Source organism: Falco peregrinus, chromosome 2, assembly GCF_023634155.1.
Source record: "Falco peregrinus isolate bFalPer1 chromosome 2, bFalPer1.pri, whole genome shotgun sequence".
Classification (NCBI taxonomy): domain Eukaryota; kingdom Metazoa; phylum Chordata; class Aves; order Falconiformes; family Falconidae; genus Falco; species Falco peregrinus.
The window spans coordinates 77,541,161-77,568,728 of record NC_073722.1 but is presented as its reverse complement, the minus strand read 5'-3'; the positions used below and the strand labels follow the sequence as shown (position 1 = coordinate 77,568,728).

The window sequence follows — 27,568 nt, the reverse complement described above, 5'->3', positions numbered from 1 at the left end:
AGGCTGGAAAGTGTCCTCTTACTCACTAATTCTATACAAAACTCTAGTATTGTGTAACTTTCCTTTCTCATGGACTGCTAATCCACACCACATATTAAGCGCACATGCTCCACATTTTGAGTACAGCAGTTTATTCTGGTGCAAGTGCTCTTTAACGTGTCCGTGGGAAACTGGATCCTCAAAGGCCTTCCTCCAGAAGTCCTCAAAACCAAGGATTAAGAATGTCATACGTGTGAAACATTTTTGGAGTTTGTTATTTTTCCTTTTCGTAGTCCAATGTCTACTTCCTTGAAGTGAAAAGCTGAAAATTTTGATAATCATCATTTGTGCCCATCACCTAATAGTACTGTCCCTTGATCTGTGTGCAAGTTCTGTGTTTGACTCATTCTGCTGCTTTAGCAGAAATGTAATAAAAAAGCAAGCACCTGCATTTTCAAAACTTGCTACTGCCAGCTGTGGCAAGTGAACAGTCACCAGCACAAAGGAAAAAAACCAAAAAAAACCCACAAACAACACCCACACCACCCTTCTGTCATCACCTGTCACTGATTTCCTTCTAACAAAACTTACTGAACCAAAGTTGCTCTGGAAGGCAGCTTTTTACTGCTGAATTTCAAATGTAAGAAACAGGTTTTTAAGGAAACTTGAAGGCTTTTTCAATAGGCTAGTCCAAATGCATGCAGCTTTAATTCTGTCCCAAGACTGAACTGTGGCCTGAAGCAGTCCATCCAGTAAGTCACATATCTACTGTCCAGCACTTCTCATCTCAGAGCCAGATCCAGAGACACACAAGACGGCGAGAGCAACGGCAGTACCACCCAAGCAATGAGAAAGGCAGGAATCGCAGGCTGGAAACTGAGGAGTTGCTAATCACCTTTTTCTCACTCGGGGCAGCTGCAAACCCACAGACCAAATATCAACCACTTCTCATTCACCTCCAAAATAGCTCTTTACAGAAATAGGTATTTTTTGACAATGTCTTTTTACCTCCACGCAAACTTCTGTATTTGTCAAAGGTAAATCTAAGGCAGAAAAAAGATGACATCAATCCCCCTTGCGCACCTGCCACACGAAAACAGCAGCAAACCAAGAAGCCCATCCCAAATGAAAGATCCTGTGATGCCCATGTACAGGAAGTCAATTAACAAGACTTAAAAAAAAACCCAACAAAGTATCAATAAAAAAGTAGGTTGGCAAGCTCCCAAGAGAGCCCATCAACCCAGAATTAAAAACTGAATAAAACAATGTCTTGGGAAAAGGCTTTCTCCTTTACGCCCTGAGAAGCTGAACTCTACTATCTTCAGCTCTGGGGAAAATTCTGAATTCCCTCTCTCCATTAACATCCCTTCACACCCCTCCTTTAAGGTGCTTTGCTTCTAGGCGCTTCACATCAGATTTCAGTAGCTTTAGCTGATTTCCCTAGGGCATGCTGACAGACAGTAAGATGGAGATGCTGCAGGCTCTGCAGGTTTTGCTGCTACGGGGAAAGGAAATCCCCATGATTTCACCATCTAGTAATATAAGCCAAGGGAATGGAAGTTAATCTGGAAAAAAACTAACAGATTCTAGTCTTTCTAACCATACATTTGCTAAGTCTTCTTCATAAAGTCTACACTCTAACATTCCTTCAGTATACAGGGCACACACAGATCAGTGTTTATACGCCGCAGCAAAACAAAACAATTTAAAAGATGCTCATAAACCAGCATCTGTTTAGGCAAGTTTCCTGAAGCATTTCAGCATGACAACAGAAAGATGTTTCCATCCATGCAAGTGAACATCATAAACTTTAATTTCAGAAAACAAGTTAATTTTTGGAAATGAGTAATTACTAGAAAAATCTTTAAGCACCTGAATGAACAAAAAAATTTTAAAATAGTCAAACCACTTTTTCCTATTTCCTATCTGAGTTTCAAGAACTATTTATCTTTCAATATTTTTATTATTGCCATAGTAGTCAGTTACTCCATGCACCTCCAGAAAAAGACAGACAGGTAGAGATTTGTTTTCCCCCTCAACTACGACTGTGCCCAATAATGAGAATCTCAGAAAGCACCTTCAGCACAGTATTTGAGACTGCTGTCTTCTGACTACCTCAATGAAGAAAACCTGCTTGGGCACAAAGTGAAAACTTCACATTAAAACCATAGTAGTCCCCAGCTGAAGGTCAGAAAGTTCTGTACTTTGCAGGGAAAATGCCAGCTTTCAATAGTTTACCCCTCTTTGGGCAAGAGGAGGAGGGAAAAAAAAAAATCCCCTAATGCAGGTAGGACCTGGGGGACATGGGTGATCACGAATGATCAGCACCAGCTGTCAGAGGCAGCAGTAATTCTCCCATCCCATCTCTATACAATCTTTGTCATTCCCACAGAGATGAGGCACAGGAGCCCTAATGTGATTCTGGGTTTGGATGAGAAGGCTCCTGATGGGGCAGTAAGAGGGGCAAAGCCCTGCAAAGAGATGCTGCAGTGCAGGACAGGCGCATCCCCTCCCAGCCCCCCAGCTTACCCCTCCTGCCAGCTCCCAGCATGGTTTGTGTTCCATCAGATCTATTTGCTCTCAGACCCAAGCTAAGGGCAAAGACGAGATAAATGAGAAAAGCATTTCTGGCTACCTGCAGCCATCAGAGCACGGTGGTGCTACACATGTTTATTCTAAGTCTTGTGATCTCTCTGGCTGGCATGGCACTAAAAGCTGTACCCAGATTAACACACACCAAAGGAAGGAAGTGTTTCGCTGGTAGACATCCAAGCATTTTAATCTGAACGCTCAGAGGAAACAAAATGTGTATTTTAAAATATAATCTGTGATGTTATTTACCTAACCCTTCAAAACAGAGGAGGCCTGATATTAACAGAAACAGCAGAGTTGAGGCTACAGTTCTTAACAGCTTTATTATTTATCCAATTTCAAGAAACAAGGCACAATTTTTATTGTTCCACAGCACCGCATTAATAAACCTTTAGCTTCACATCTCCTTTACCTCCCTCCCCACCTTGGTACAAATTAACACTCCAAGACTACTTACTTTTGCAACTTTTGGAGCAGAAAACTGTCCTCTTGTTTAAAGAAATTAATTACAAAATATACAATAAAGCAGAATTAATAAACACCTATTTCTTTGTGTAAAAGCAACGAAAAGTAAATGCAGCTCAGATAAAGTAAGAAAGAGATAAAAGGAGGCATTTCAGTTTTCCATATGTTGCACACCATTTTCTGGGTTTGCTAACAAATTAATATTAACAGTAGTTGAGAAAACTGTAAGCCACAAGTAATGAAAATCTATTTAATACGCAGCAGGAAAAAAAAAAAGTCATTTCTAGTAGTCTGCCCAATTACGCTTCAGTACTTCCTACGGGAAAAACCAAAACCAGCTTCAATTCTCTTGTTTTTATTTGAGTTTGGCTTACCTTTGCTCCTGTGGATGCTCTTCCACATCCTCCTCTGATTCAGCCTGATAAACAGAGAAAATACTATGTAAGAATCTCAGAGTTGTGACAGGTGCACTGGACATTATGTACTACCTTTAACTCTCCAGAGATGGACTCTTACGTGAATGCTTGCAAAACAAACCCAGAAATCTACAATTCTCACAGCAACTCCTTTAATGATTCAAGTAAGGTGATGCTGGCCATCCCATTTGAAGTTTCAGCTCATTTTGCCAAGATAAATGGTGACTTAATGTGGCTACTGCGTCGTTTGTTTGCTTGTTTTTTTCACATGGTGATTGAACAGATTCATTTTCCATGTATACAAATGCATCAATACAAAATTCTGCTCACATACACAATTTCAATTTAAAACTATCAATCGTCCTCAAACTACAGGAAGACCGCTTCGTCCACTTTCAAATTATCTGCGCCCTGTCAGTAAATTTCATTAGCCAGTTTCTGAGAAAACAGGATGCGGAATGCCTTGAAATTCAGATCACACGGCAATGCCAAAAGCACAGGCAAGATACACGTTCCAACAGGGATGCGAGATCCCAAACCCAGATCTTATCACTGATCTGCAGCACTTACAGAAATTTGAGAGTAGAAGTTTTAAACACAACAGCTTAGCTCAGCTGCTGGACTAAGGTAATTTCTGAGACATGCAGTTAAACTGCCAGCTTGCAGTTTGCAACTAACTGCTTTGAGCTGCCTACAAAATGAATCCAAGGGCTGGTTCAATGAGCTCCCTGCAGGAAATCCATTTAAAACAAGCAGGTAGCTGCTCTGAACCAGCCAAGATCTCCAGAAAAGCTTTAGGTACGACTCGAAGTGGAGCATGTTACAGCCACCCAACCTGCGCTGATGAAACCAGGGACAGCTTTAGGGAGATTAACATTTTTCAGTAAGAGGTTCCAGTTATCCTGCCAGGAACAGTGGGTAAGTGGAACCATCACCTGCAGTAGCTGGGAAAACAAGAAATGAGCTGCAGACCTTAGCAATAAAAAGGTAGGGAGGGGGGGGGGAAACACACACCAAAATTAAGAGGGTGCACCATCCACCACCCCTCCTACATGTTTCCCATGTAAGTGCATCATGGAACACACCCCAAGTCACCAGCTTTGACTCTAGCTCCTATTTTTACTACATACTGGAAAAAAAAGATCACCTTCACTAACACTCAATATATTTCTACAGGCTTCAGATGCTCAAGCAGCCCAGGGAGCCCTACTCGCCTACCCAGCAGGACAGCGAGACTTCTGAAGACCTGAGCCTCATGAAAGGGGAAAAAATGACAACCACATTAAGGCAGCAAATGTGGTTAATATTACTATTAATAAGTAACATCATTATGGCTAAAATAATGGACCTTAGGGCTAATTATTACAGATCTTGCCAAGAGCTACCAGATGCATCTAAACTTCCATCTTTTGCCACAGGCAGCTCACCCAACAGGCGCAGCACAGCCTTCACCATAGCGTGATCAAATCTGTACCAAGACTGAGAGGAAAGTCCAGGTTCATTTGAGGATGTGCCGGTCTTTCTGTACATCTGCCCTTACAGAGAGATTGGAGACACTGTGATAATTGTCAGGCTCTGCAGCACATCACAGCTCTTCAGCCCAGGTTTACCCACCTAGAGGTCCTAGCACCTGGCCCTTGTGAAGACCCGGCCATCTCCTCTAACAGCTGAGCTAAGCCTTGCTGTTAGACTCTACCAGCACAGCACAATACAAACCCACCACCTGTTTTCCAGCTTCCCCAAGCTCCTTCTGTACTTCCAGGATCGAATTAAAGGACTCCTCATCCACCTCCTCCAGAAACAGCCCCTGTGCCACAACAGGCTGGCAAGCTATCCTCATTTTAAATGGCTTAACTCCTCCTTTAAATGGCTTAACATATGCCAGGCATCAGAAACCTGGGACTTAAGCTTGCCCTTAACACTAGCTATCTTACCACTGCTCCTCTTCACTTGTTCTCAAGCAATGATGAAGAAAACCTTCCCAATCTACGTGCAGCCAGAGCATAAAAATCTCAATTGTGCAAGAAAAAACAGTATTAAAAAAATCACCGACTGTAAGCATGCACACAGAGCTCCTTGTCCAGTTTTCTCGTCTTCTGCTCTCTGTATGCCACAGGCTACATGCATACTTACACTGAAGATGTGAAGGAAGAAGGAAAAAAACTCTCTCAAACTACCGTATCACCAGGCAAGTACCACAGGGGGAGGGACAGAAAGGAACGACTCCTGAAGCCAAAATGCAGGTCCCAGCAGCCTATCCACGGCAGGAAAACAATCCCCTTCCTCCAAAACCTTATTGTGAACACAGGCAGGTGCTTATCTTGTGCTAGAAAGCCCCTGAAAGCACCCCTCTCATGTCATGCAAGTCATGCAAGCCTGGGCTGACAGCTTCTGCATAATCTGCATGGCCAACCAGCCCCAAGTCCTATCAGCACCATCCAGAAGCTCAGCTGGGAGGCTGGAGAAGCATTTTAACAGCACAAAGAGGAACACAATTCCCACCCCAAGTCTGTCTCGGGCTTTCACATGAATTGTGCACCTTCAGACAAACCCCGCTTTGAAGTAGGCAACTCTGTACATTCAATTTGCGCATAGCTGATGGGATGTGCCTCTGTTAATGACATACTGCAGTGCGCATATCTTGGATACGTACATAAGATCAAGGTGTTTGTCAGCTTTCAAAACCAGCAGAACAATCAACCTCATTAGACCCTGCTCTGCACTGAAGAACAGGAACTGAAATGAGTCGCTACTACACAGGAAAAGAAAAAAATAATAATCTTCCAGAACCCAGCAGAACCTTTAAAGTTAAAACTCAGGCAGCCGCTCTGTATTTGCCCAGTGTCTGTATATGACTATGATACAGTAAATATTGTGGCATCTTTCTCCAAAATCCAAGCACCTGAAACAATCACAGCAAACTGAAATAAGCAGTCCCTGTCATCTCCTAAGTATCTGCAAGCAAACTGAAACACACACAAGGCTTCCCTCTAACGAAACATCTCACTCATCTACACGCAACACACATAACAGTAGAAAACCCACCACTTCGGACAGACGTGGCACTGACACCAAAAAAAGTTCGGTGTAAGTTGCCTTTGATGACTTACTGTCATTTTCAATCATGGTAACAGGGCCTACCACTTCACCTTCATTATTCCAAAGTAGTTCCTCCGAGCTGAAGGGGCTGAAAGGAAAGCGCGGAATGCCCTGCTCTGCAGGTACCCAAACTGCCCCCCCGCCTTCAAATGCGCACAGTAACCACCTAAGCAGTTTCTCATGGACAGAAACATACAACTATAACTCTCCGATCCCTCTTTTACGTGGTGTCTACCATGAACAACATTTATGCTTCTTTCATACACTCATGGCCACAGGGCCAGCATGTGGGGGTTTTTTACTGTGCTTTTCCTTGGCCTCTTTCTTCTCCTCTTCAGGAAAAAAAAAGCACAACAAAAAACCCAACAAACAAATGAACACCCCAAAAAGCAAAACCCAGCAACTAACCACCTTTAGCTTTGCACTGAAATGCTCCAACATGGCTGTTTATATTTGGAGCTTTTTCAGCCTTTAATGGTGAAGGACTTGGATGTCAAGTCCTACACAAAGGAGCTTTTCTCCCAAGCATTTTAGTTAAGTAAGCATTAACAGGTTATAAACAAACAAGCAAAACCACAAAATTACAAGGAGTCTGAATAAAAACCACAACTGTTCTAATCAAGCCTCTCGCACCTGAGATTTTTTCCATATCAGAATCCCACTGGTTTTCCATGCATCTCTCAACCGTCAGAACAAGCAAGACTTCACATTTTTCCACACTGAGGACAAATGATGGGAAGAAAAACAAAAAACACAAACCCCGCCACCCACCCCAGGGACATCTGCGATAAAAAAGAAGGCAAGGAGGAGAAGGAGAGCAAGGCAGGGGCTCTGCGGCTACCCCACACTTCACCTTAAAAAAAAAAAAAAAAAAAGGAACTGGGTGCAAGGGAATATGGACACATCCGACTGGGAAACCCAGTTTGTCTCCAAGCAAATAGGGAACTCAGGAAGAAACATGAAAACGCTGGAGGAAGCTGCAGACCAGTGGAAGAGTGTCAGCACACTAGGACAGGCAGCTCCTCCTCAGCTCCGGCACATGAGCCTACGCACACCCTCACCAACTGCAACGCTCCGGGCAGCCTTGAGGCTCGGCTAGGGAGCAAGAGCAGTAGGTGAACCATCCCCAAAGAGCTTTGCAGGCTTCAGAGGAAGCCAAAAATCAAAAGATCACAAGTACAAGGAGGGGAAGAAGAAAAAAAAAAAAGACAAGAAAGAAAAAGCACAAATATACGTAAGAGGGAAGCTGGGAGGGGGCATGCGAGAAGCACAAACAATGAAAGGGAAGCAAGAGGAAACAGAAGGAAGAACGACCAACCAGGGTGGAGGCGCGGGGGCCCTGGGCGGCTGCGCTCCAGCATGCAAATTCATGCAGTTCACATAGACAAAGCAATGCTGTGAGAGGCCTAGAGAGCAACTACAAATATTAAAATGCTTTTTTCCACCCTCCCTTTTCCCCTCCTCCCTCGCCTCTTAACACGATGTCTTTATTTGGTATGTGCTCTTGGAACAAAAGCATGCACAGGCAACCTGACAGCTGAATGGGCTACCAACCCAACCAACTTTCATCCTCTGATTCTGCAGGCAGCAAGGAATGCTCAAAACTGCTCTGTCACAGGCAGCTGATGATGCATGGAAAATAAGATAATAGTGCAAAGCCATGACAGAAAGGGAAAAATATCCGTCAGACAGCACTGGTAACCCACCAGAAACAGGCGAAAGCTGGGCAAACAGGGCAACCTAATGCACATCCCTGCTCAGAGCCCGTGATACACAGGTGGGAGGGAGGCACTTTGGGAGAGGTGCACGCATCAGTCCATCCCTGGATTTTTCCTTTCTGCATGCAAAGTCCTCACTCTCCTGTGCTGCACTCCACCCACCCGGCCCCCTCCAAAAGGGAACAGGAAGAACCAGATCAAGGAACCAGGACACTTCCCAAAGTCTTCCCCAAAACGGATCTTTAAACACATGAATGAAGCAATCCTTGGATATTCCCTGTCAAACGACATTATCCACTCAAACCCAAGGTAGTTTCTCCTCTTACTAGACGGTCACCATCACATCACCACTGCTGTGGTACACAAGCACCGGGCACAACCCTCTGTGAGGGTTTAAGTTAGAAAGCCTGTTCCTGCAAGGAAGAGAACACGGACAACACCTCCTCGCAGCCATATGTCAGACCTTTCTCTTTTTTTATTTTAGTGGAGCTTAGAGACCAACAAGCAATAAACCTCTTGCGGGTTTAAGCATCCCTCTAACAAAGAGAGGGCAGTCAAATGTTAACAGAGGAAGCAGTTTTCCGAATCTCTGCAGCTGATGCCAGCACCTCTGCCAATGCCCCTCACTGACCCAGAGCCGTCACCCATGCCGAATTGCCTTCGGGACCTCGCAGACACCACAGGGGACCACAGCAGGGTGGGTAACGCTCGATTCCTCGGGCGCTCAGAGCCGCGACTGCCCGCAGCAGAGCAGTGCCACCGCTCCATGGAAATGGTGTCGCAAGGGTCCCTCTCCACAGCAGCAGGGACAGAGGGAGGTCTCCTTTCCTCCTGCTCCCAGCCACAGGAAAAGGTGGCTTCAAATTCGGCCACAGGCCCCAAGCCTGAGAGGTACCAGGTACAGCCCAAGCCCATAAGGGAACAGAAATTCAAGCGCTGGGGTTGGGCCTGGAACCAAGCTTTGGTCTTAAAACCTGTTTGAGGAACCCAGGCCCTTCTGCTCCAGCTTGAGCAGTGGCTGACATGTCAGATGCTGCTGTGGTCCCCAAGCTCAGAGGGAAAGCCATGCAAAGCAGCCGATGCACCACTAGCGCTCGGAGCCCGCTTCACCTGGCTTTGAACGTCTGCCTTTTATTTCAGCGAGCCTATTGCGATTTTCACTTCTCGCTCTGTTGCAACTGAAACCAGAAGACCTGTTTTCTTTCCCGCATATCCCACGCAGCATCTACAGAAACAACAGAGGACCAGCAGCCCCAGCTTCACCTCTCACGGCTGCAAGGACTCAGCGGAACCACCCGCTCAACCACGCCAAGTTCAGGGGCCATTTGTGCCTGGTCTTCCTTCAGCCATGCTACAGCTCGTTTTTATGAGGGTGCTCAAGAACAAAGTGTTTTCTAAGAGGACCCAATCTCCTCAGGAAGCAAACATCACGTCATCATCACTCAATTGCAGCTTTGCTGCGAGAAGTGACTATAAACGACTGCATTACATGGCTCTACATCTAACGCATCTTAATGTCTCCAAGGTAAAGAGCACACAAGCAAAAGGCCGAGTTCCTTAAGCATCCCGGGCAGCCCAGACCCTGCACCCTCCCTTTGCTACAGCTACACCTGCGCCAGGAAAATTATGAATGGTGTGATATATGGGTTTTTTTAATTTATTTATAGATACAATAGATCAGACTTTCATAACACCATGATACAAAAAGCTGCGCCCTGGTAAGCAGCATCAATTGCTAGCTAGCTGAGGGAAGAAATAACCCTTCTGCTCTTTGTATCGGTATCACTGGCTGAGTACTACTGAGGGAATGATATAATGGCTTAAGAGAAATAAATTACGCTCTTTTGCCTCTCACATAAGATGACATCCCTAAGGACTGCTTCTTCCCATGTACCAGCCCGGTGCCTCGAAGACTCGGAAGGCCCAGCTGAGCATATGGCAGCGCCCGCAGCACAAGGTAACGCTGCCCCAGAGGCCACCAGCCCCCCCCAGCCCCCCGGCCGTGCCCGCACGGCGCCGGCTGCTCCTGGAAACACGGGATTTAACAAACCCTGTTCGAGCCCGGCTACGGCGGGTATAAACAAACCAGACCGGCACCATAAATGATGTGTCATTTCTGGGGGGAAAATGGCTTCACCTGAGCAGGTCTGAGGCGTAAAGAGACGCATATTCGTTATACGCACATCCAGCAGTTACGGTGCGCAAATACGTTCATTTAAAAAAAAAAAAAAATAAGTAAAGAGAAAACGGAGGAAACAAAAACCCCAGGGAAAGAAGCTAAAGCCCGAGCAGCCACCGCGGGCCGCAGCGGCACGGCGCCGGGGGGGGGGACCCCGGGGGACGGGGCTGCGGCGTGACAGCGGGCGAGGCCGCCCCCCCGCGCCCCGCTCGCCCCCCGCCGCGGCCCCCGGCCCCTCGGGGCCACCGCCGGCCCCCGCCCCCCCGCACCTCGGCCCCCCTCGCCCGCCCCCCGCCCTCCCCGCGGCGCCGACCACCGCCCCCCCGGCGCCCCCTCACCTGGGCGGGCAGCAGGAGCTCCCCCTCCTCGGCCTGCCACAGCTCCACCACGCCGGGGATGGGCTCGATGGCTGCGGGGGCAGAGAGAGAAAGCGCAGATGGGCCGGCCGCGCCGCGGGGCCGGGGGCCGGGACCCGCAGGCGGCAGCGCCCCAGGGCTCCCCGCGGGAGGGCAGGCCCGCAGCGACGCGCGGCCCGGCTGACACCGGGAGGGACCGGCCGGGCACCGCGGGGCGCAGGGCCGGGGGAAGCGCGGGGGGGATGCGAGCCGCGTCCCGGCCCCCTTTGTGTCCCCGGGCTGCCACCGCGGCGGCCGCCCGGGGGACGGCGGCAGGGGCGGCGGCGCGGCTCGCACGCCCGGAGCGGGCGGCGGCGGCACCGCGGCTCCCCGCCCCGACCCGCGCCCTCACCTTGTCCCTGCGCCTCCCCGGGGCGAAAGCAGGGCAGGAGGACGTGGAAGACGCCCAGCAGGAGGTTCATGGCCGCGGCCGCGCGGCAGTAGCCGCTCTGCTGCGGGTAGCGCAGCCCCGCCATGCCGTGCCGCGCCGCGCCGTGCTGCGGCTGGGCGGGGGCGGGGGCGGGGGGGGGCGGGGCCACGGGGCACACAGGCCCCGCCCACCGCCACGCCGCGCGGCTGCGCACCGCCCCGCCCCGCCCTCACCGGCAGCACCGAGCACATGGCGCGCGGCCAGGCGGGCGCGGCCCGCCCCTCCCCCCCGCGCCCGGTGCGCCCCGACGGGATCCACACCCCCCCGGGCGGCCGGGGGGGACACGGGTGCCTGGCCCGGTGCTCCCGCGCTGTGCGGAGGGCTGGCGGCGGGACCGGGAGCTCGGGGCTCCCTCGGGACGTCGCCGGCTCGTGGCTCCCCTGCTATTTTTAGAAAAAAGCATGAAAAGAAGAAACCCGGGGTGCAGCGCGAAGGGGGAGGGGAGAGCACCGACAGCGGCAGAAATAAAAAAAAACCAACAACAAAGCGACAGCCCCGGCGGGGTGTCCCCAGGGAGCGGCGGGTGCAGGGTGCGGAAGCGAGGGGCCGGTGGGTGCCGCAGCCCCGGTGCTGCACGGCTGCTTCGCAGTGCTGTGGGCCCGGTGCTGGCACCCACCAGGGCCCCCCGTAGCTGGGGGTTTAGGAGGGGCAGAGCGGAGCCCCCAGCCGCATTCCGCTGGCTGTGCAGCTGTAACGTGTGTCTCACGCCCTTCTACTCGTACTGTACCCGCTTGTCCCTTCTGCTCAAAAAATAAACCCTCAGATGCTGAAATCACGGGAAAAACCCGTTGCTGAGCTAGTTCTGCAAACCGCGAGGGAAAAAGTGAGCAAAGAGACCTGGCCGGCGAGGTCTGCACGGCCCCCGCTCTCAGCCGGGTCTCTCCCTGCGGATGGTGCGTGACCGTGGTGCTAGCCCCCCGTTGGCACACAAATACCCGTTGGCACACAAATACCCATCGGCACACAAATACCCGTTGGCACACAAATACACCCCCGCAAGGACAAAACCCACCTTCGGCCCCGCGCTGGGGCAGCACGTGAGGCCGCCTGACACCTTGGTCCCCGCTGGCAGCGGGATGGTCATGCGATGCCCGCTCCGTCCGGTGGCTGGAAGAGCTTTTCTCACCCAGAGGCGCCCAGCTGTGGCTGGGGACCAGGGCAGGCATGGCTGTGGGGGCATGGCCCTGCGGTGCCCACCCCCCCCTCAAGGAGAAGGCTTTGGCATCCACCAGGATGGCACAATGGCTGACATATGGCTGTGCAGCCTCATCTCCCGCCACATCCCCCTCTCCCTTTCTCCTCTTCCCCCTTTTTCCCCGCTCCCTGCCTGCTAGACTGGCCTTTTGTTTCCCACCTTGTGTCCCCCCATGTCTTTGAGGTCTCTCTGCCCCACAGGCAGGCAGGGGACTGAGTGCCCCGGTGGCACGGTGCTCCCCACGGCACAGGAAAGGGGAATGGGAATGGAAAATGGGAATGGCTGGATGAAATGGGAATGGCTGGATGGGCAGCAGACACGCAGCCAGGGGACAGCTGCTCGAACAGCCACTCCAGAGAGGAGGGTGATGGTGGCATAGACCCTATAGAGCAGCCCCACCAGGGGCTGCAGGCACCAGGCACCTACTGTGCATTTGGCTGGGAACTGTTCCCACTGCTCTCACAACCGGTCCCAGTTGGAACACCAGTTAGAGCCGTGGACAGACGTTATTTGAAATTATTTGCTGGGTTTTTTGCCGTGTTTTTAAAAGCCCACGTCAGCCCCAGCTGATGGTTTTGCCTGCCCCAGGCTGTGCAGGCAGGGGGCCGGCTGGCCCTGGGTGGGGGGTCCAGCAAAACTCTGCCGACAGGCCTGAGGCTGGTTTAGCCAAACAGGTTTTAAAACATCAGGCGGGAGAGGTGGCCTGAGCTGCCACCTGTGCTGGGACCCGGCTCACAAGCAAGGGGCACGTTTGCAGCTGGGGGAAGCAGGGGCAGGCAGGAGGCTTTCTGCAGTCACGGTGGAGCCACCCCAGCTCGATGGCCCGGCTGAACTTGCTTTCTGGAAGCTTTCGCAGATGCAACGGGCAGGTCTGGAGGAGATCAGGGCCACAATGGAGGTGTTGCGATGGGATGGGGAGGTGGTAGTTGTGTAACAGACATCAAACAGAGCAGGCAACCCACTTACAGTCCTGCTTTTGTGCCTCCTGCATCTCTACCGGCAAAATATCCCTGGGACTGTTCGTGCGTGAGGTGGAATGAAATGTGTGTGCTGCTAAATATGCAGAGATGCTCCTGAGCCAGCCCCAGGGAAGGTTTGAGAGCTGCCACCCCTGTGGTGCAGGGGAACCACAGAATCATTTAGGTTGGAAAAGACCTTTGAGATCATCAAGTCCAACCATTAACCCAGGACTGCGAAGTCCACCACTAAACCATGTCCCTAAGCACTGCATCTACACGTTTTTTAAATGCCTCCAGGGATGGTGACTCCACCACCTCCCTGGGCAGCCTGTTCCAGTGCTTTACCACCTTTTCAATGAAGTTTTTCCTAATACCTGATCTGAACCTTCACTGGTGCAACCTGAGGGCATTTCTTCTCATCCTGTCGCTTGTTACTGGGGAGAAGGGACACCACCTGCCTACAACCCCCTCTCAGGCAGCTGTGGAGAGCAATAAGGTCCCCCCTGAGCCTCCTCCTCTCCAGGCTGAACAACCCTGGTTCCCTCAGCTGCTCCTTATGAGACTTGTGCTCCGGACAGGGCAGGGATGATGCTGGCAGGCAGAGCAGAAGGGAGGTGGAATCTTTTCCTCCCAGGCAAGGCTCAAAGCAACTTCTGCAATCAGAAGCGAATGAGTATTTGGGTTCCTCCAGGCTGAAACATCTGCCTTTATTGGCCTTGGTCGTGCAGGAGGGGACCCGAGACCCTTGTGTCTGGCACCAGCATCCATTGTCCCACTGGTTTTCACCCGGACCACGCTCGGCAGGTGCTGGCACCCAGGGAGGGTTGGCCTCCCCCTGCAGTGCGAGGGGGCTGCGCGGGTCCCCCCAGCCGCAGCACTGCCTGCAGCAGGCTGGCATACAACATGCAACCCCGCGCTATGCCCACGCCGCCTTCGGGCAGCCCTAACGCCGCATCCCTCACCCCCGGGGTATGCACACGGCACCACCGACACCAGCTTTCCAGCTGCATCCGACCTACGTTTGACACCCTCTGGCTGCCACAGCTCCACGTTGTTTAGAGCAGCCTCGCTCCTCCAGCCTCACCGGGGTCCTGTCGGCGAGAAGGGGCTCGGTGCGCAGGACGCAGCGGGGGGAAGCAGAGGCTGCCGGCATGTCCTGGCTGACCCTCTTTGCCAGGCCACCATGATACTCTTCCATTCCCCAGAAATGAGTGACAAATTCAGAGCCAACAGGTTCACCCTGCCCAACCAGGAAAAGGAAACAACCAGTAAAACACTTGGATGAGGGACTTGTGGGGTGATGCTTTTGGAGGGGGATGGTCCCGCTGCATGAACCCAGCATGGACTGGCCCGTGCAGCTCCCCCTGCTACCTGCAGATGTGTCGGTGCTCTTCCCAAGCTTGCAGACCTATTGACGATGCTGTTCTCCAGCCAGGGAAGATCCTTTTGAGGCTATACACATATTTACTATTCATGTGAAACAAATCCCTGCACTGGCATACCTTAAGATCTTTGATTATTTATTTTTCTTTCAGTTAGTAGGATGTGCTGCTGAAATATTTATTTTTACTGTTTCCCTCGCCCTTGAACTACAAGGAAAAGGAGCTGAGTTTTACCTGCAGCAGTGTGGAGATGCTGCTGTAAACTTCTGCAGATTTTAAAGCACACAGCAATTCATCCAGCCCTAAATGGCATTACAAATCCCCATTGCTTTCAGCAGGGGAATAGCTACTCGCCTTGCATAAAAGCCACGACACTTTAGAGAAACACTAGACAAAATTAATTTGGGGGGGAACCGAGCCCAGCAGAAGCCTTTCCAGTCAAAGTATGCAATCATTTCATTTGCAGCCACGTACTGTGCCATATGTGGCTAATGCTCAAAATAAGCATACTGGTCATCTATTTAGGGGGTTCCATTAGGTACAGTTTGAGAGATAGTATTTACCACAGGTGTTATATTTTTAAAAAAATAAGCTCCAGGGGAGGGGTGAGCTCGCTCTGGAGTATTATCTTCACCTTGTCATCCCCAGCTGGGAAATCAGCGGTGATAAGCCCCGTTGGCATGGGCTGAAGTACGCCTGTCCTGGGGTCTGCAGCGGTCTCCGGTGGAGCCCAGGGCCTCTCCTCGCCATCCCTGGCAGCCCCCCTCCCTCGGCGGGCTCCGCTTTATCAGCCCCCAGGCTGTACACCCCCACACCCACCCTGCACCCAGGGCTGGCCCTATCGGCCAGTACAGCAATGGCCAGTCCCACCCGATAAGGCTACAAATCCCAAAGAGAGACTGGGGGGGATAACACTTTCACTTGGGTCACCCCCCCACCCCGCTAGCTCCTTCTTCATCAAAGGGGCAGCATTTCCCCAAACACCTGCTGCTGGGCAGGTCCCCGGGCTCAGTCCCACCCAAGGAAAGCCAAGCCCCCCTGACCCTGCCACAGGGCTCCGTGCTCCCCAAAGGCCAGCTCACGGGTGAGCGCACACGGAGGGGGGGGGAAAGAGAGAGAAAGAAGACCTGGCAGGGTACAGCCGTAAATTTCTGTGCTTGGTTCCCTGTGTGACAACAGAAGATAAGCAGCCCCCACTTGCTCCGCCAGGCAGCTTTCTGGGAGCAGGGACTCTCCCAGCGTCCCAGTGTTTGTGTAACTCCCAGTGGAGCGGGGCCACGATCTCCGTCGGGGTGCCTCTGCATCATTAGAATAATAAAACAATACAGGAACAAGAGTGTCTCTCTTCCTCCTGGTGACAATTACTGTTGCGCGCTCCCCCCGCGGCCTTAGCCGAGGTTTTTTAGCTAAGCCGGCGAGTGCAGCTCGAGCTGGGCTGAGCCTAATTCTGTTAGAGACTAATTCAGCCTGATAACAGCGCCTGGGACAAAGCCTGCCCTGGCAGCGTAATTAAAGCAGTACAAATTGTTTCTAAAACCTCATGCTGGCAGAATTTTTACAATTAATGACCAGTTGTCACTGTTGGGGCTTGTCGGGGAGGAATCACTCTCATCTTACGCACCCGATCTGGGTCACCAGCCTATCCATCGCCTGGTTGAGGATGGGAAAGCGAGCGGGCGGCAAGGCACTGCCCCAATAAGCTGTTAATGACACCGTGCTCATCACCACAGATGACAAACATTGCGCTCTTGTTTCTCAGCAGAGGTTTTGCCAGCTCGCTTTGACTTCCTAGGCTGTGATTAAACACAGCCAGAAAAATAGGGTGCCTACCTGGCCTAGTTTTTTTTTTCGTTTTCCCCCTCCTCATGCATTTTTCATCGAAAAAATCTGCACAGTGAAAGGAGCATCTATATGAGCACACAGAAGACTTGAGGAATGTAGGACAATGTTAAGTTATTTTAATAATGCAGCTTATGAAAGACAAAAAAATAATATGGTTACGTGATCTCTTAAAAAAGCACCACTTGCTCTGGAACCTCAAATAAGATAACAGTATACATACACACACGCACACATATATACGTATACATCCCAAACTACTTTGTGTGCTAAAGAAGAAAGGACGGTAAACTTTTTCTGTTTTAAAAAGCAATGTCACCATTGCGGTATCAATCAAATGCTAGGTAATTCAAAAAATATGCTGACATGCTCTGTCCTTTCCTTGCCCTGCTCTGCCTACATTTTTTAGCACATACAGTGCATCCACTTGAAAGCGCGGTGGATCCTTGCACACAGCAGGATTTTGCAGTCTCCTGCGGGACCTACCATGTCACAATAGTGTTCAAAGCTTTATAAGCTTCATTTAGTTTCAGCAAGCCTGTTGGAGCATTGTCTGTGCTTAAAGAGGCATTTAAAACTAAAGCGAAGCTTTGAAAGCTTCAGAGACAATGACGCTGGACTCCCTAAACCCATGAGTTCACTGCACGGTTTGAAGTGATGGCATCATGTAGAAAACATGACACACTGCTCTGAGAGCCCCGCGGTACCTAGGCAGGAAAGAGGGGGGAGCAGAAAATCTGGGGTGCGCCTTGAGTTCCTGTCACTGAAGGACGTGCCTGTACTAAAGCATCCTAAATTTTTTCCTGCCCTTGAGATTTGTACCCGTGCGTATTTACTCTCTTGCTCTGGAATGATTTCTAAGCCATTGCTATGTGCGTTTCTAAGCTATTATGAATAAAAGAAAGCAACGCCCGGAGCGCACCCAATAAAAACAAGTGGCGATGTAGCAGCCGTACCATGAGGAGATGTCCGGCTTCTGCCACTCCTCCGTCCTGCAGCGCTGCGCTGCTGCAAGCGGTTTGCACATCCCTGGGCTGAGTAAAAGGCAGCATTTAACACAGAAATACGCTATCTACGAGCTGAGGGAAACAGCTGCAAACCAGGCATCAGTAAAACCGTGCTTTCCCAAAGGGCTCTCATTTTTCAATGTGCAACCCCGCCTGTCACCATTCCTAGGCAAGGGCATGCCTTTTTTATAACCACAGTGATAAACTGCACCAATAACATCTGAAGGCGAGAGAACATCCCCCCGAGTCCCAGAAACAAGTGTCCACCCTACCCGTGCCACTTCCCTTGGACTGTGGGGCTCACTCACCTCCTTGGGCCCCCGCTCCCACCTCGCAGGACTTCCCCAGCAAAAACCCCAGCGCTCAACCTGAGGCAGCAGCCTCTCAGCCACCTCGGCCACCAGCAAGAATGATGAGGAGAGAGGGAGCCCCACAAAAATAGGAATGATCCATGTAAAATAGCACCTTAGGGATCAAAGCTATGTGGTGCCCATGGTCATCGGATGCCCACGGAAAGGACGGTTTGTAGCAAACAGGTGCAATAAACGCTGGCTTTGTGAAAAGCCACTGGGCCTGAGTGGGTTTAGAAGCAAACCAGTAAAATAGGATTTCACAGCCTGTCAATAAAAGCGGGGTGCACCCTGGTGCCAAGGTGGCGCTTCGAGAGCCATGTTGTGTCCTGTGGGCTGCATCGCGTTCATAAGACCATGGTATTTCATTGGGGTGCAGCTGCAGGCAAAGCTCGATGGAGCGGAAAAGGAGATGGTGTGAGCCATGCCAGAGTTACCCTGTGGTTTAATTTTCAACTCCAATAGCTGTAGAAGGTTTTAATAGGGGTAAAATGTAGTTTTACTTAACCTCAGTCCAGTGGAGCTGTTTTTCACTGCAACTGAAGATAAGGAAAATAAACCAGTTGGAGGCAGATAATGGGTACGTGAAATTTTAGCCCCAAGTGTTTAAGCCTGGTAAAGGTGTAAGGCAACCAGAATCAGTTTAGTATTGCAGTATGTCAGAAAAGTATTGCAGTATGTCAGAAAAAAGCTTAGCCATTAAGGATGCAGCATGTAGATGCATTTGAGGGAGGAAGATGCACTGATAACATTGAAAAAACACACCACAAAAGTAAGAAAGATTTCAACTACATCTAAATTGGAAACGCTAGTGTTAGCAGCTTACTTAAGCACAGTAAAATACTGTTGTAACAATTTTCGAAGTCCTGAAGTGCTACTATAACAAAAATAAATATGCCGATAAAATACTAGAGAACAGCAATGCCAAACTCCCGGAGAAGTGAATGACCGATTTGCCCCAGCCGTGCTTCAGGCTTGGCTCCAAAGCTGGCTTTGCAGTCTGCGATCCAATGTTAATGGGGCACAGATGTTCTCCTGTAAGGAAAAAAAAAAAAAAAATTCAACGTGTTTGCTTCTTTTGTGGTACGGGCCAGAGGGTGGTTAGGGGAGTGACTGGGAAACCTGCGAGTCGCAGTTACTTGATCAAATAACCCATTTGAGAAAAACCTTTTGCCATGCAAAATTATCACCACCACCACCACCACCACCCTTTTCGACAGCAAGTAAGAGTTTCACTTCCATCCAAAACTGAAGGGGAATTTAGGTAACCTAGAAAACCAACGTGATGCACCGTTTGTGAAGCACCAGGGATTTTTCACGCTGCAGCCTCAGTGCCATCTATTTCCTTACAGTCTCAGCGGACGCGGGGTGCTGCCCGCTGCTGCTCAGCTTGGGGCCGGGGCATAGCCACCGTGGGGGTCTGCAGTGGGGCAGGGCTGCTGCCTGCTGGGCCAGGGCTGGGGGGTGGGCATCGCCGCCGGGCACAGCCGGTCTTCTGGGCTCGCCTATCGTCAGCCAAGCAGTGCAGCCACAGCCACCGGTTTGTCACCCAGTGCCCTTTCCCAGCACCTGGGCTCCATCTCTAAATGGAGGAGCCAATCCTTCCGGGAAAAGCCAGGATATTATGAAGGAGAAAATAAATCTGTCCCAGAGCACAAGGACCACCATTCCAAAGGTGCCCTGACCACCCCAAAGCGCTGGCATTTGATGTTGCTGATGTCGGGGCTGGTTGTAATGGGGGATGAGGAGGGGCACTGCCTTGCGCCCCGGCTGCGCACGGAGCAGGGGGTGGGTGGCAGGCTAAGGCAGAGCAGTACAGCTCGCCTGAGATGGCAATAGGAAGGACGAGACCCCATCCCAGCCCACAGCATCAACAACAGTCCTTTCTGGGTGGCGGTATCACACAGAGCAGCACCATCCCAGGCAGGAGGTACCTCGTGACAGTCCTGCCCATACCGGGAACTGAAGCCCTCTCCAGAGCCCCCCTTCCACAACCACTGAAGTCAAATGTCACGTGTGAATACGGGGCAGTATTCTGCACACCTTCCAGGGGTGGCAGGCATGGGTGCCCAGCTGCCAACAAGCATTCCCCGCAGAGCACAAAACATATGCAACGCCCTACAGCCCCGCGGCAGCACAGCCAGCTCAGTTGAGGAAAGGTGGGGGGCAACACCTTGCCCGGGGCCAGAAGCCACATCATCTCCTTGCTTGAAACAGTTTGATTTCTGGAGCAGTCCCTGCAGAAAGCCTTGCCGTGTGGCAGGGGAAAAGCAGAAAGAGCAACTTTTTTCTCTTATTCCTGTAGTCAGGGATCAGCCTAGATACTTACATGACTTTCTCATCTGCTTTTAAATGCTACCTGGAAAAGCACTGCAGAAAAAATCAGTTGATTTGGACATTTTGAAGATTTTTTATTATTATTATTATTTTGCAGAAAGCAATTTTAGGCTCGTTCATTTCTTTCCACAGAACATCTACAATTCCCTGTAACTGTAATTGCTGTCATTGTGTTCTGAAAATGACACTGGCATTTGTACAGCCTCCTTCCAAATAACTGCAGGTACTTTCAGTTCCTTAGGGAACTGCATTTTTGATGCGCAGGGCGCTCCCTCACAGCACCTCTGCCCTTTCCCTGGGGATGCACATGCACATCCCGGGGGCTGTGGCACTTACCGGCTGTTCCCAGGGGCACGGCGCTCACAGCTGGGCAGCACAGGCTGGATGAGGAGCCGTGCGGATCCCATAGCCCGGAGAGCTGGGTGCCTGATCCTCTGCGTGCCGTGCCGAAAATGTGCTCTGCCAGGTGCCTGGAGGCCACGCAGGGTCGCTTCTCCAAACCTACTGCATGTGCTGGGTGCTGCTCAAATGAAATGCAACTGCGGTGTGGCTTTGAAGGGCTTGATAAAGCATTAAATAAGTAGACCTCTGAAAACAAGGCATCCGTTCTAGGAAATACATTTTGGTTCCTCTAATGAATTACGTGTTTACGTCCAAAACCCGTTTAGTTTGCAGCAAGACATCAGAAGATGGCCAACATGCAATGTTTCCTTAGATTCTGCCAAAACAAGGCATCTGGCAGCTGGGTAAATGCAGAAGGACCAAGACTTTAAGATCTTAAAGACCATCATACAAATAGAAACACAACCTATTATTTGTAACCTATGTAAAACTGTTAGCTTTTCCACATTCAACGCTCCGACTTTGCTCACAGCTTTCTGAAGCGTTACTCCTTGTGCTGCTGACTACACACTTGCACCTACATGTTTTCTTATTTTTTGGCTCAGTGGAGCAAGCAGGCAGCTTTTCCTTCATTCCTGAGGGAGATCAGGTTACAGCAAATGTTGTTCTCCCTTATATACTTTACCCAGTGGCACATGAAAAATGCATATTTTCCATTCGATTTTTCTCCTTGCCAGGTCTGGGTTTAATGCCACTTCTCGTCTCCCACTCGCTAGGTGCCACTAACAAGCTACTTACTCCCAGGTGTAAAAAGGCAAGGATCACCACATGCCCTGTTTAACCCCGGTTGTGGATACAGTCACAGAAGAGCCAGTTCATTTTTAACTGAGGAAATATATAGTATATCCCTGCAGCTAAACAGCTATTTTGGAGTGTTTTTTTGAGGAAGTTGGCAAAAGATGGGTGTAGGGCGGCTGCCTGGTAATGGTCAGCCTCCTGCAGCAGCCTGAGTCCCTGCCGCGCCGATGGGTGCCACGTGTGGCCGTGGCAGGTCCCAGAGGGGCTGCAGCGCCTGCGGTGGGTACCGCACCTGCTCCGCACACGCCGCCACAGGGGAGCACCCGCTGCGGAACCTCTGGGGACGTTCAGGGCCCCCCATTGCTCTCAGGTTTGTTCCAACTTTGAGATCCGATCGGTTACTGAAATTGAGCAGCAAGTTCAATGGAAAAGTAGCCAGAACTATGGCGGGGGCTCCTTAGAGCTGCGCGCTGATGTCTGCGGGGCGGTGAATAGCCACCTGCCTTGCCCTCACCACCACTGCCGTGGCTCAGTCTGGCAGTTTCTTCTAAGTACTGGAGGAAAAGAGGTCAGGATAAAACACCATGGGGTAGGTTGGACCCCTCACAGGCATCACCTGCCCCCGCAGCCGGCTCCGTCCACCATTCAGCTGCCCAAAGCCCAGTATCAGACCTGAGGAGAAGCCCAAATGCCACAAGGCCAACACGAGACCGTCCTCCTGCTCTCCATGCTACAGAGGGGTGGTTCATCACCCCAGCCCTCGGGCCGAGACACTGCAGTCCCACCTTCATGCACTTGGGGTGACCCCGGCACCTTGTTCTTGGTCTCCAGACTCTTCAGGCGAGTCTTGCATGTATGTTCGCATTCATCAGTACAATAAAAAAAACCCCACAACTTACCCATTAACGCTTTTTTTCTTGTTTACAATTAGGTTAAGCACTTTGAATCATTAACTGATGTAAAATACGCTTTTACGAATGCTCTAGAAACTGTTCACATAGGAGTCTCAAAAGACAATTTAATCACTATCATGATTCTTTGAAACACCAAGAGGGGGGATATAATTGCTTTTCCTAGAACAAAAAAGGGTGAAAGTTTCAGCCTGAAAATACATGGTGATTTGGTAATTGCCGTATGTGAAGAGCATGAACTAGAGGACTAGACAGACGGAGAAAGGATGGTAAACCACACAGATGTAAAAGCATGTTACCACTCAAGCTAGAAATACTGCGTAAAGGAATTATATTGTCTGTTGGCATAATATTTTATTTTCTCTTAATCAAGCATATAAAGTAGATCACTACTCAGTGCAAACTTCTGAATTGGTACCCCACTATTTAGATTTATCTGTGGCCATACAATTATGGATGATCAAAACCAATTAAATGCATCATTAAGTAGTCATCTTGCCAACAGAAAACACATGAAAATGAAAAGTAAAAAATGTCATAGGAGAAAATATTCTAGAATTATATTTATATTTTAATATGATGTACAATAGCAAGGAGGACAGGCTGATATTTCTAAAAGATCAGTTATTTGTGCAAGTAACCAGAATCTTGTATTCCACAGGATTCATGATCCTAGCAAACCTTTGCAAGCGTTTGCACAGACATACCATAACTCTTAACCTACGAAGGGACACACCTAGGTTTTATGCCAACTCATGCATCTTCAGCAAGTGAGCCAGGCTATCTTTTCTTGCTTTATACAAATTTAAGCATTTCAATTCCATCCATTTGGGAAAAATTCAGAAGACTTTTTATTCTATTTAGCATGACCAACATGTGAAAAGAAAACAGGATGTTTGATGCAACTTCCTCATGGAAGAAGAGTGCAAACTCACCTCTAACTTTCCTGGGAAGCTCTCCCATTCCAAACAAGAAAACAAGGGGGAAAAGCATAATGGACTAAACATGAAACTTTGTTTGTTTCAATTTCTGTTTTAAGGAGTTGAACGTAACGCATCCACCCTTCAAAAGCACCGAAGGAGTTGAACATAATGCATCCATCCTTCAAAAGCACTGAAAGCTGATGAGAACTGAGTCTCAAACTGACAGGACATGAGACTTCTGTCTATTCCAAAACCAGTTATTCAGAAAAAAAAAATATTAAAAAAAAACTGCTTTACTGCTGGTTTCTGTGAGAACCAAGATTCTCTCTGAGGTATTTTGGGCTCTGAAGACAGCAGTAAGCAAAATGACTTCCATCTAGTTTGCATATTCCTGCTGTATCCAGAACCAGGCTCCATTGCCCCTGCAGTAAAGGATGATTTACAATCCTGCTGCCTTTGACAACAGAAAGATGAAGTGAAAAAAGCTTCACAAAATCTCCCTTGCTTACTTGAATTTATCTAGCCACCCTAGGGAAGAAACTTAAGACTAACTCAGGCAGATTTTTAGTGGTCTCCTAAAAGGCTCTGAAGAGACACAGCTTCACAAGTGCCTTGCACGGCGTTTAGCAGAGCCGTACTCTGAACCTCTGGGAACGTTGAGGCAGATGCTGGAAAACATTCAATAACCTGCTGAGGGGCCAGGAGCAAAAGAGACTGTATTGTGCTTAAAGCATGCCAGCAAAGGTTCAGTTGCAGAAATTGCACCGTAGAGCAAGGTCTTTTCCTTAGTTCACAGGTAAAAGTAAAAAAATAATTCATTCAAAGAAAAAAATGTAGCGATAGTGTTTATGATGCTCATGAAAAGATCTGCTCGGGCTGGTCCCTTCCAGAGGCTAGGCTGTGATACAACCACGCTTTAAGTTGTGTTTGACAGAATCACATTTTTCAACAAAACCTCTTTAGTCTGGAAACCTTCTGATGCTGCGGAGAGTGCTACTTTTCTCCACAGCGGGCTAAAGCTGCACCTCGCGTCTCATTTTGACACCAGACAGCTGTTTCTGCAGCAAGACGTTACAAAACACACAGTGTTTGAGGCTTGCTCGCAGAGATCGTCTGCGTGACTAATCGAGGAAAATCAGAAGTTTTCCTCGAGAGAAGCTTGGCAGCGTACAGCAGATCACCATGCTCTGCCCTGGCATCAAGTGCTCAGGCTGCAACGTGTCCTGGGGCTGTGATGGAAGGAGACAGTAGCAACGAGGGGAAGGCCACAGGCACAATATCCTGCACCATCTTGCACAACGCTGCCTCCCAGACCCGCTGCAGAGTGCTCCAGCACATTCTGTTCTGATAAAAACCGGGGGTGATTCCGAAAGCTTTAGCCAAAAGGTAAGACAGAAGCCACACACCAAGGAATTCTGCAGCATAAACCTCCCAGATTTTTATCCCTTTAGCGGAAGGTACCAATTTCAACTCAGAAGGCAGAAAGGAGTGGAAGAGGGAGACTGGGGGGCGGTGACACCCAGGGGACACTTGGTGGAGGTGAATGGAGACAAGAGTCCTGATTGCCTAGAGGTGAATAAGGTTCAAGTAAAAAGGAAATTTTACTAGGCTGAGCAGATGATTCCTAAAAAGGAAATAAATTTCCCCTTTTCATCAACAAAAAGATTGTTCCAGTGAGTTACCATGGAAACCGATTTTGAGAACAACAAGAAAGCATTTATGGTACAGAGCTTATTTTAAACGATGGTGAACCAGCAGCACCTCATTGCCCAGTTAACCTGATCAGATGGCCCAAAGAAAATAACCCATTTTAAAGTGCTAGGGACAGCAATGCTAAACGGAGCTGTCACAGCTCCGTATCACGGTGCCTTTACAACCTTCAAAGCTGTGGACAGGGGACTCGAAAGGAAAGTTTCTCCCAGGACGCAGCTTTAGCAGCCCATTTAGGCTGATGGGCACCGCAGCTCTTGGCAAGAGAAAGGCAGAGACCGGCGAGCACCTTTCCTCGAGTTCATTCAATTAGCCTATCGTTTTCTTTTGTGCCATTCGGTTTTGCTATGAAGGAGGGCTTTTTTTCCCCCCAGTAGAATAAAAATTCACAGTTGTCAAACGCAAGGGCACACGCGACTGACCGAAGGGAGGAGGGCAGCACTCCTGCTCGCCCTAGTGCCTTTACACTCACAGAAACCGCTTCGTCCCGCAGCTGCTGCACAGACACGGAAAGTGAGAAATGCCTGCTGCCCCAGGGGCTGCCACGGTGCACAACCTGGTGGCAAATATTTCCCTCACCAGGTGTGGGGAAGCTGCTGAAAAAAAGCAACTAACCTTACCTGTACAAGCCAGCACACACCGAGAGAAGCACACAGTCCAAAACTGCCCGTCTGTGATTTACTCCAGCTGAAACAGAAACAGGTCGTCCCTTCACACGGAGCATGGAGGGGGTTTCCCATTATCCCAGCCCTTGGATCGTGAAAAGCCAGGAAGAGCTATGACCTTTCAGAAGGGCCCACCACCTTGCCAGTCTGCTCGTTACAGCGAGGGGGTTAATTTCTGTCTGGGAGCTGAAGCGCTAAGGACAGAGGAGGAGATACTACCTCTCTGTTCTCAGTGAGAGCTGCCCCTCTGCAGCAGGGAACAAAAAGCCGCTATCGTAACGGTTATTGCAAGCGTGAAGGCACTGGCACCTAAAATTTTCAGTCCCGTCAAATGGAAACACAAGCAAACAAAAGCTACTCATACACATTGCCCCAAGGTTTCCCATCTTGGGAACAGCCGTGTGAGGCTGCGAGCGATAATAACTCATCCTCTGTGAAGAGAAAGTCTGGTTTACATTGATCTGGGATGCAAGCACAAGGCAGAGATAAGGAAAGACATTTCTAGGGCCTCTCGCAACACGTAATATCAAAATGCGGACTTCAGAGTAGAAGTCATGAGGTTTTTTTCCTTCCCCTCATCTTCAGTCTTTGCTCTGTTTTCTATTTACTTTTTATTATTATTGCTTCTCCTAGAACTTCAAAGGCTGAGGGACGGGAGGCTGGACACGTGCATTATCTGTATTTCAGGCTTCAAAGAGAAAGAATACGTGGACATGAGCTCTAAAATAAAGGGAATAATGTTCTACTTGCACTGCCACAAACTTTTTCACACAAGGCTATCTAGAGCTTTTCAGCTTTCCATACAGATACAAGGCTGTTCTCGGCACACAAGCAACCAAGGAGCAGTATCTCTGCTCACAGCCACCCGCGGCTCGGGAAGGAGAACCTCGCAGCCCAAACCCGCGGCTCAGGAAGGAGAACCTCGCAGCCCAAACCCCTGGGGCCAGCCTGTAACAGCTAAAAACCAAGATAAGATGACACCTGTCAGGTGGAGCAAAGACTAGAGGCAAACCCTGGGCTTTCAAAGGATGCGAGCACAGAAGTGGATGAGAAAATAAATGAACTTCAGCAGATATGAATTTTTTATAACATACTCTGAAATCGAGCAAGCTGTAAAGCCGTTACTGCAGAAATGTTTCAAGCAGCCCGATGCCGCTCAGCGTTCTTCCTCTGTCGCTGGGTACATGAGGTGGCAGAGCCACTGCATTAGCATCGGTGTGGTGCATGAAGCTAAAGCATCTGAAAGGTGTTAGCTTGAGAAAAGTAGATCACTTGACATCAAAGGGTTTCTTTCAGCACACGTGCAAGCTTGGTCCTCTGAATTTTTTTATTTAATTGTAAATGATTGCTTACACTACTGTGTACTAGTTTCTGATGCAAAAGCACTTGCACTAGGGTACAATTATTCACCACCCACTTGCCAAGATAATATTTTATTAGGTTTAATATGGCAAAAATAAAGTCTAGAAGAGCTGCTGTCAAATGTAAATCTAAGCTTAGATCTTGCTAGTGCTTTTTCAGCAGCAAACCCTCCTCCCTCTGGCCCTAATTCAGGATGGACACATAGTAACCAATAATAGTAACTGTAAAAAAAGCAAAAAACTTTACAAAAGCTTACTGTCACTTTTTTTGTATCTGCTCCCTACCAAAAGCTAGATGATGCAGCTGGGGGGTAGGTATAGGAAATATACCTTGCATAGCAAGTATATGACTTGCATAGCAAGTCAGGAATCAATGCTTTTTTGTTTATGATTTTCTAAATCAGGAAGTTGGTCCCAAACAGGTCAGACAATGCCCATTCCGTTGGCTCAAGACCGATGAGGCAAAAGCCTAAGAAGAACCAAAAAATTGAAATTAAATTCCCCTTTTTCATTTCT

At 49.5% G+C, this 27,568-nt stretch overlaps 1 protein-coding gene and 1 long non-coding RNA gene across 4 annotated transcripts in view; both read right to left on the bottom strand.

Annotated features, from left to right (window-relative positions):
- TMEM131L (transmembrane 131 like) overlaps positions 1-11,360 on the bottom strand; it is an 82,965-nt gene extending 71,605 nt beyond the window's left edge. For all 3 annotated transcript variants that reach the window (XM_055795375.1, XM_055795377.1, XM_055795376.1), the window contains exons 1-3: positions 11,196-11,360; positions 10,787-10,857; positions 3,411-3,454 (exon numbers count right to left, since the gene is read on the bottom strand). In XM_055795375.1, the coding sequence (XP_055651350.1) occupies positions 3,411-3,454; positions 10,787-10,857; positions 11,196-11,319 (239 nt within the window). In that variant the 5' untranslated portion in view covers positions 11,320-11,360. The remainder of the gene's footprint in view (positions 1-3,410; positions 3,455-10,786; positions 10,858-11,195) is intronic.
- Positions 11,361-16,745: 5,385 nt separating this feature from the next.
- Positions 16,746-26,045, bottom strand: LOC114010824 (uncharacterized). Its single transcript, XR_003552496.2, has 2 exons — positions 25,647-26,045; positions 16,746-19,040 (listed from the first exon to the last, which is right to left on the bottom strand). It is a non-coding gene; the product is annotated as an uncharacterized LOC114010824 (long non-coding RNA).
- Between the last annotated feature and the right edge of the window lie 1,523 nt (positions 26,046-27,568).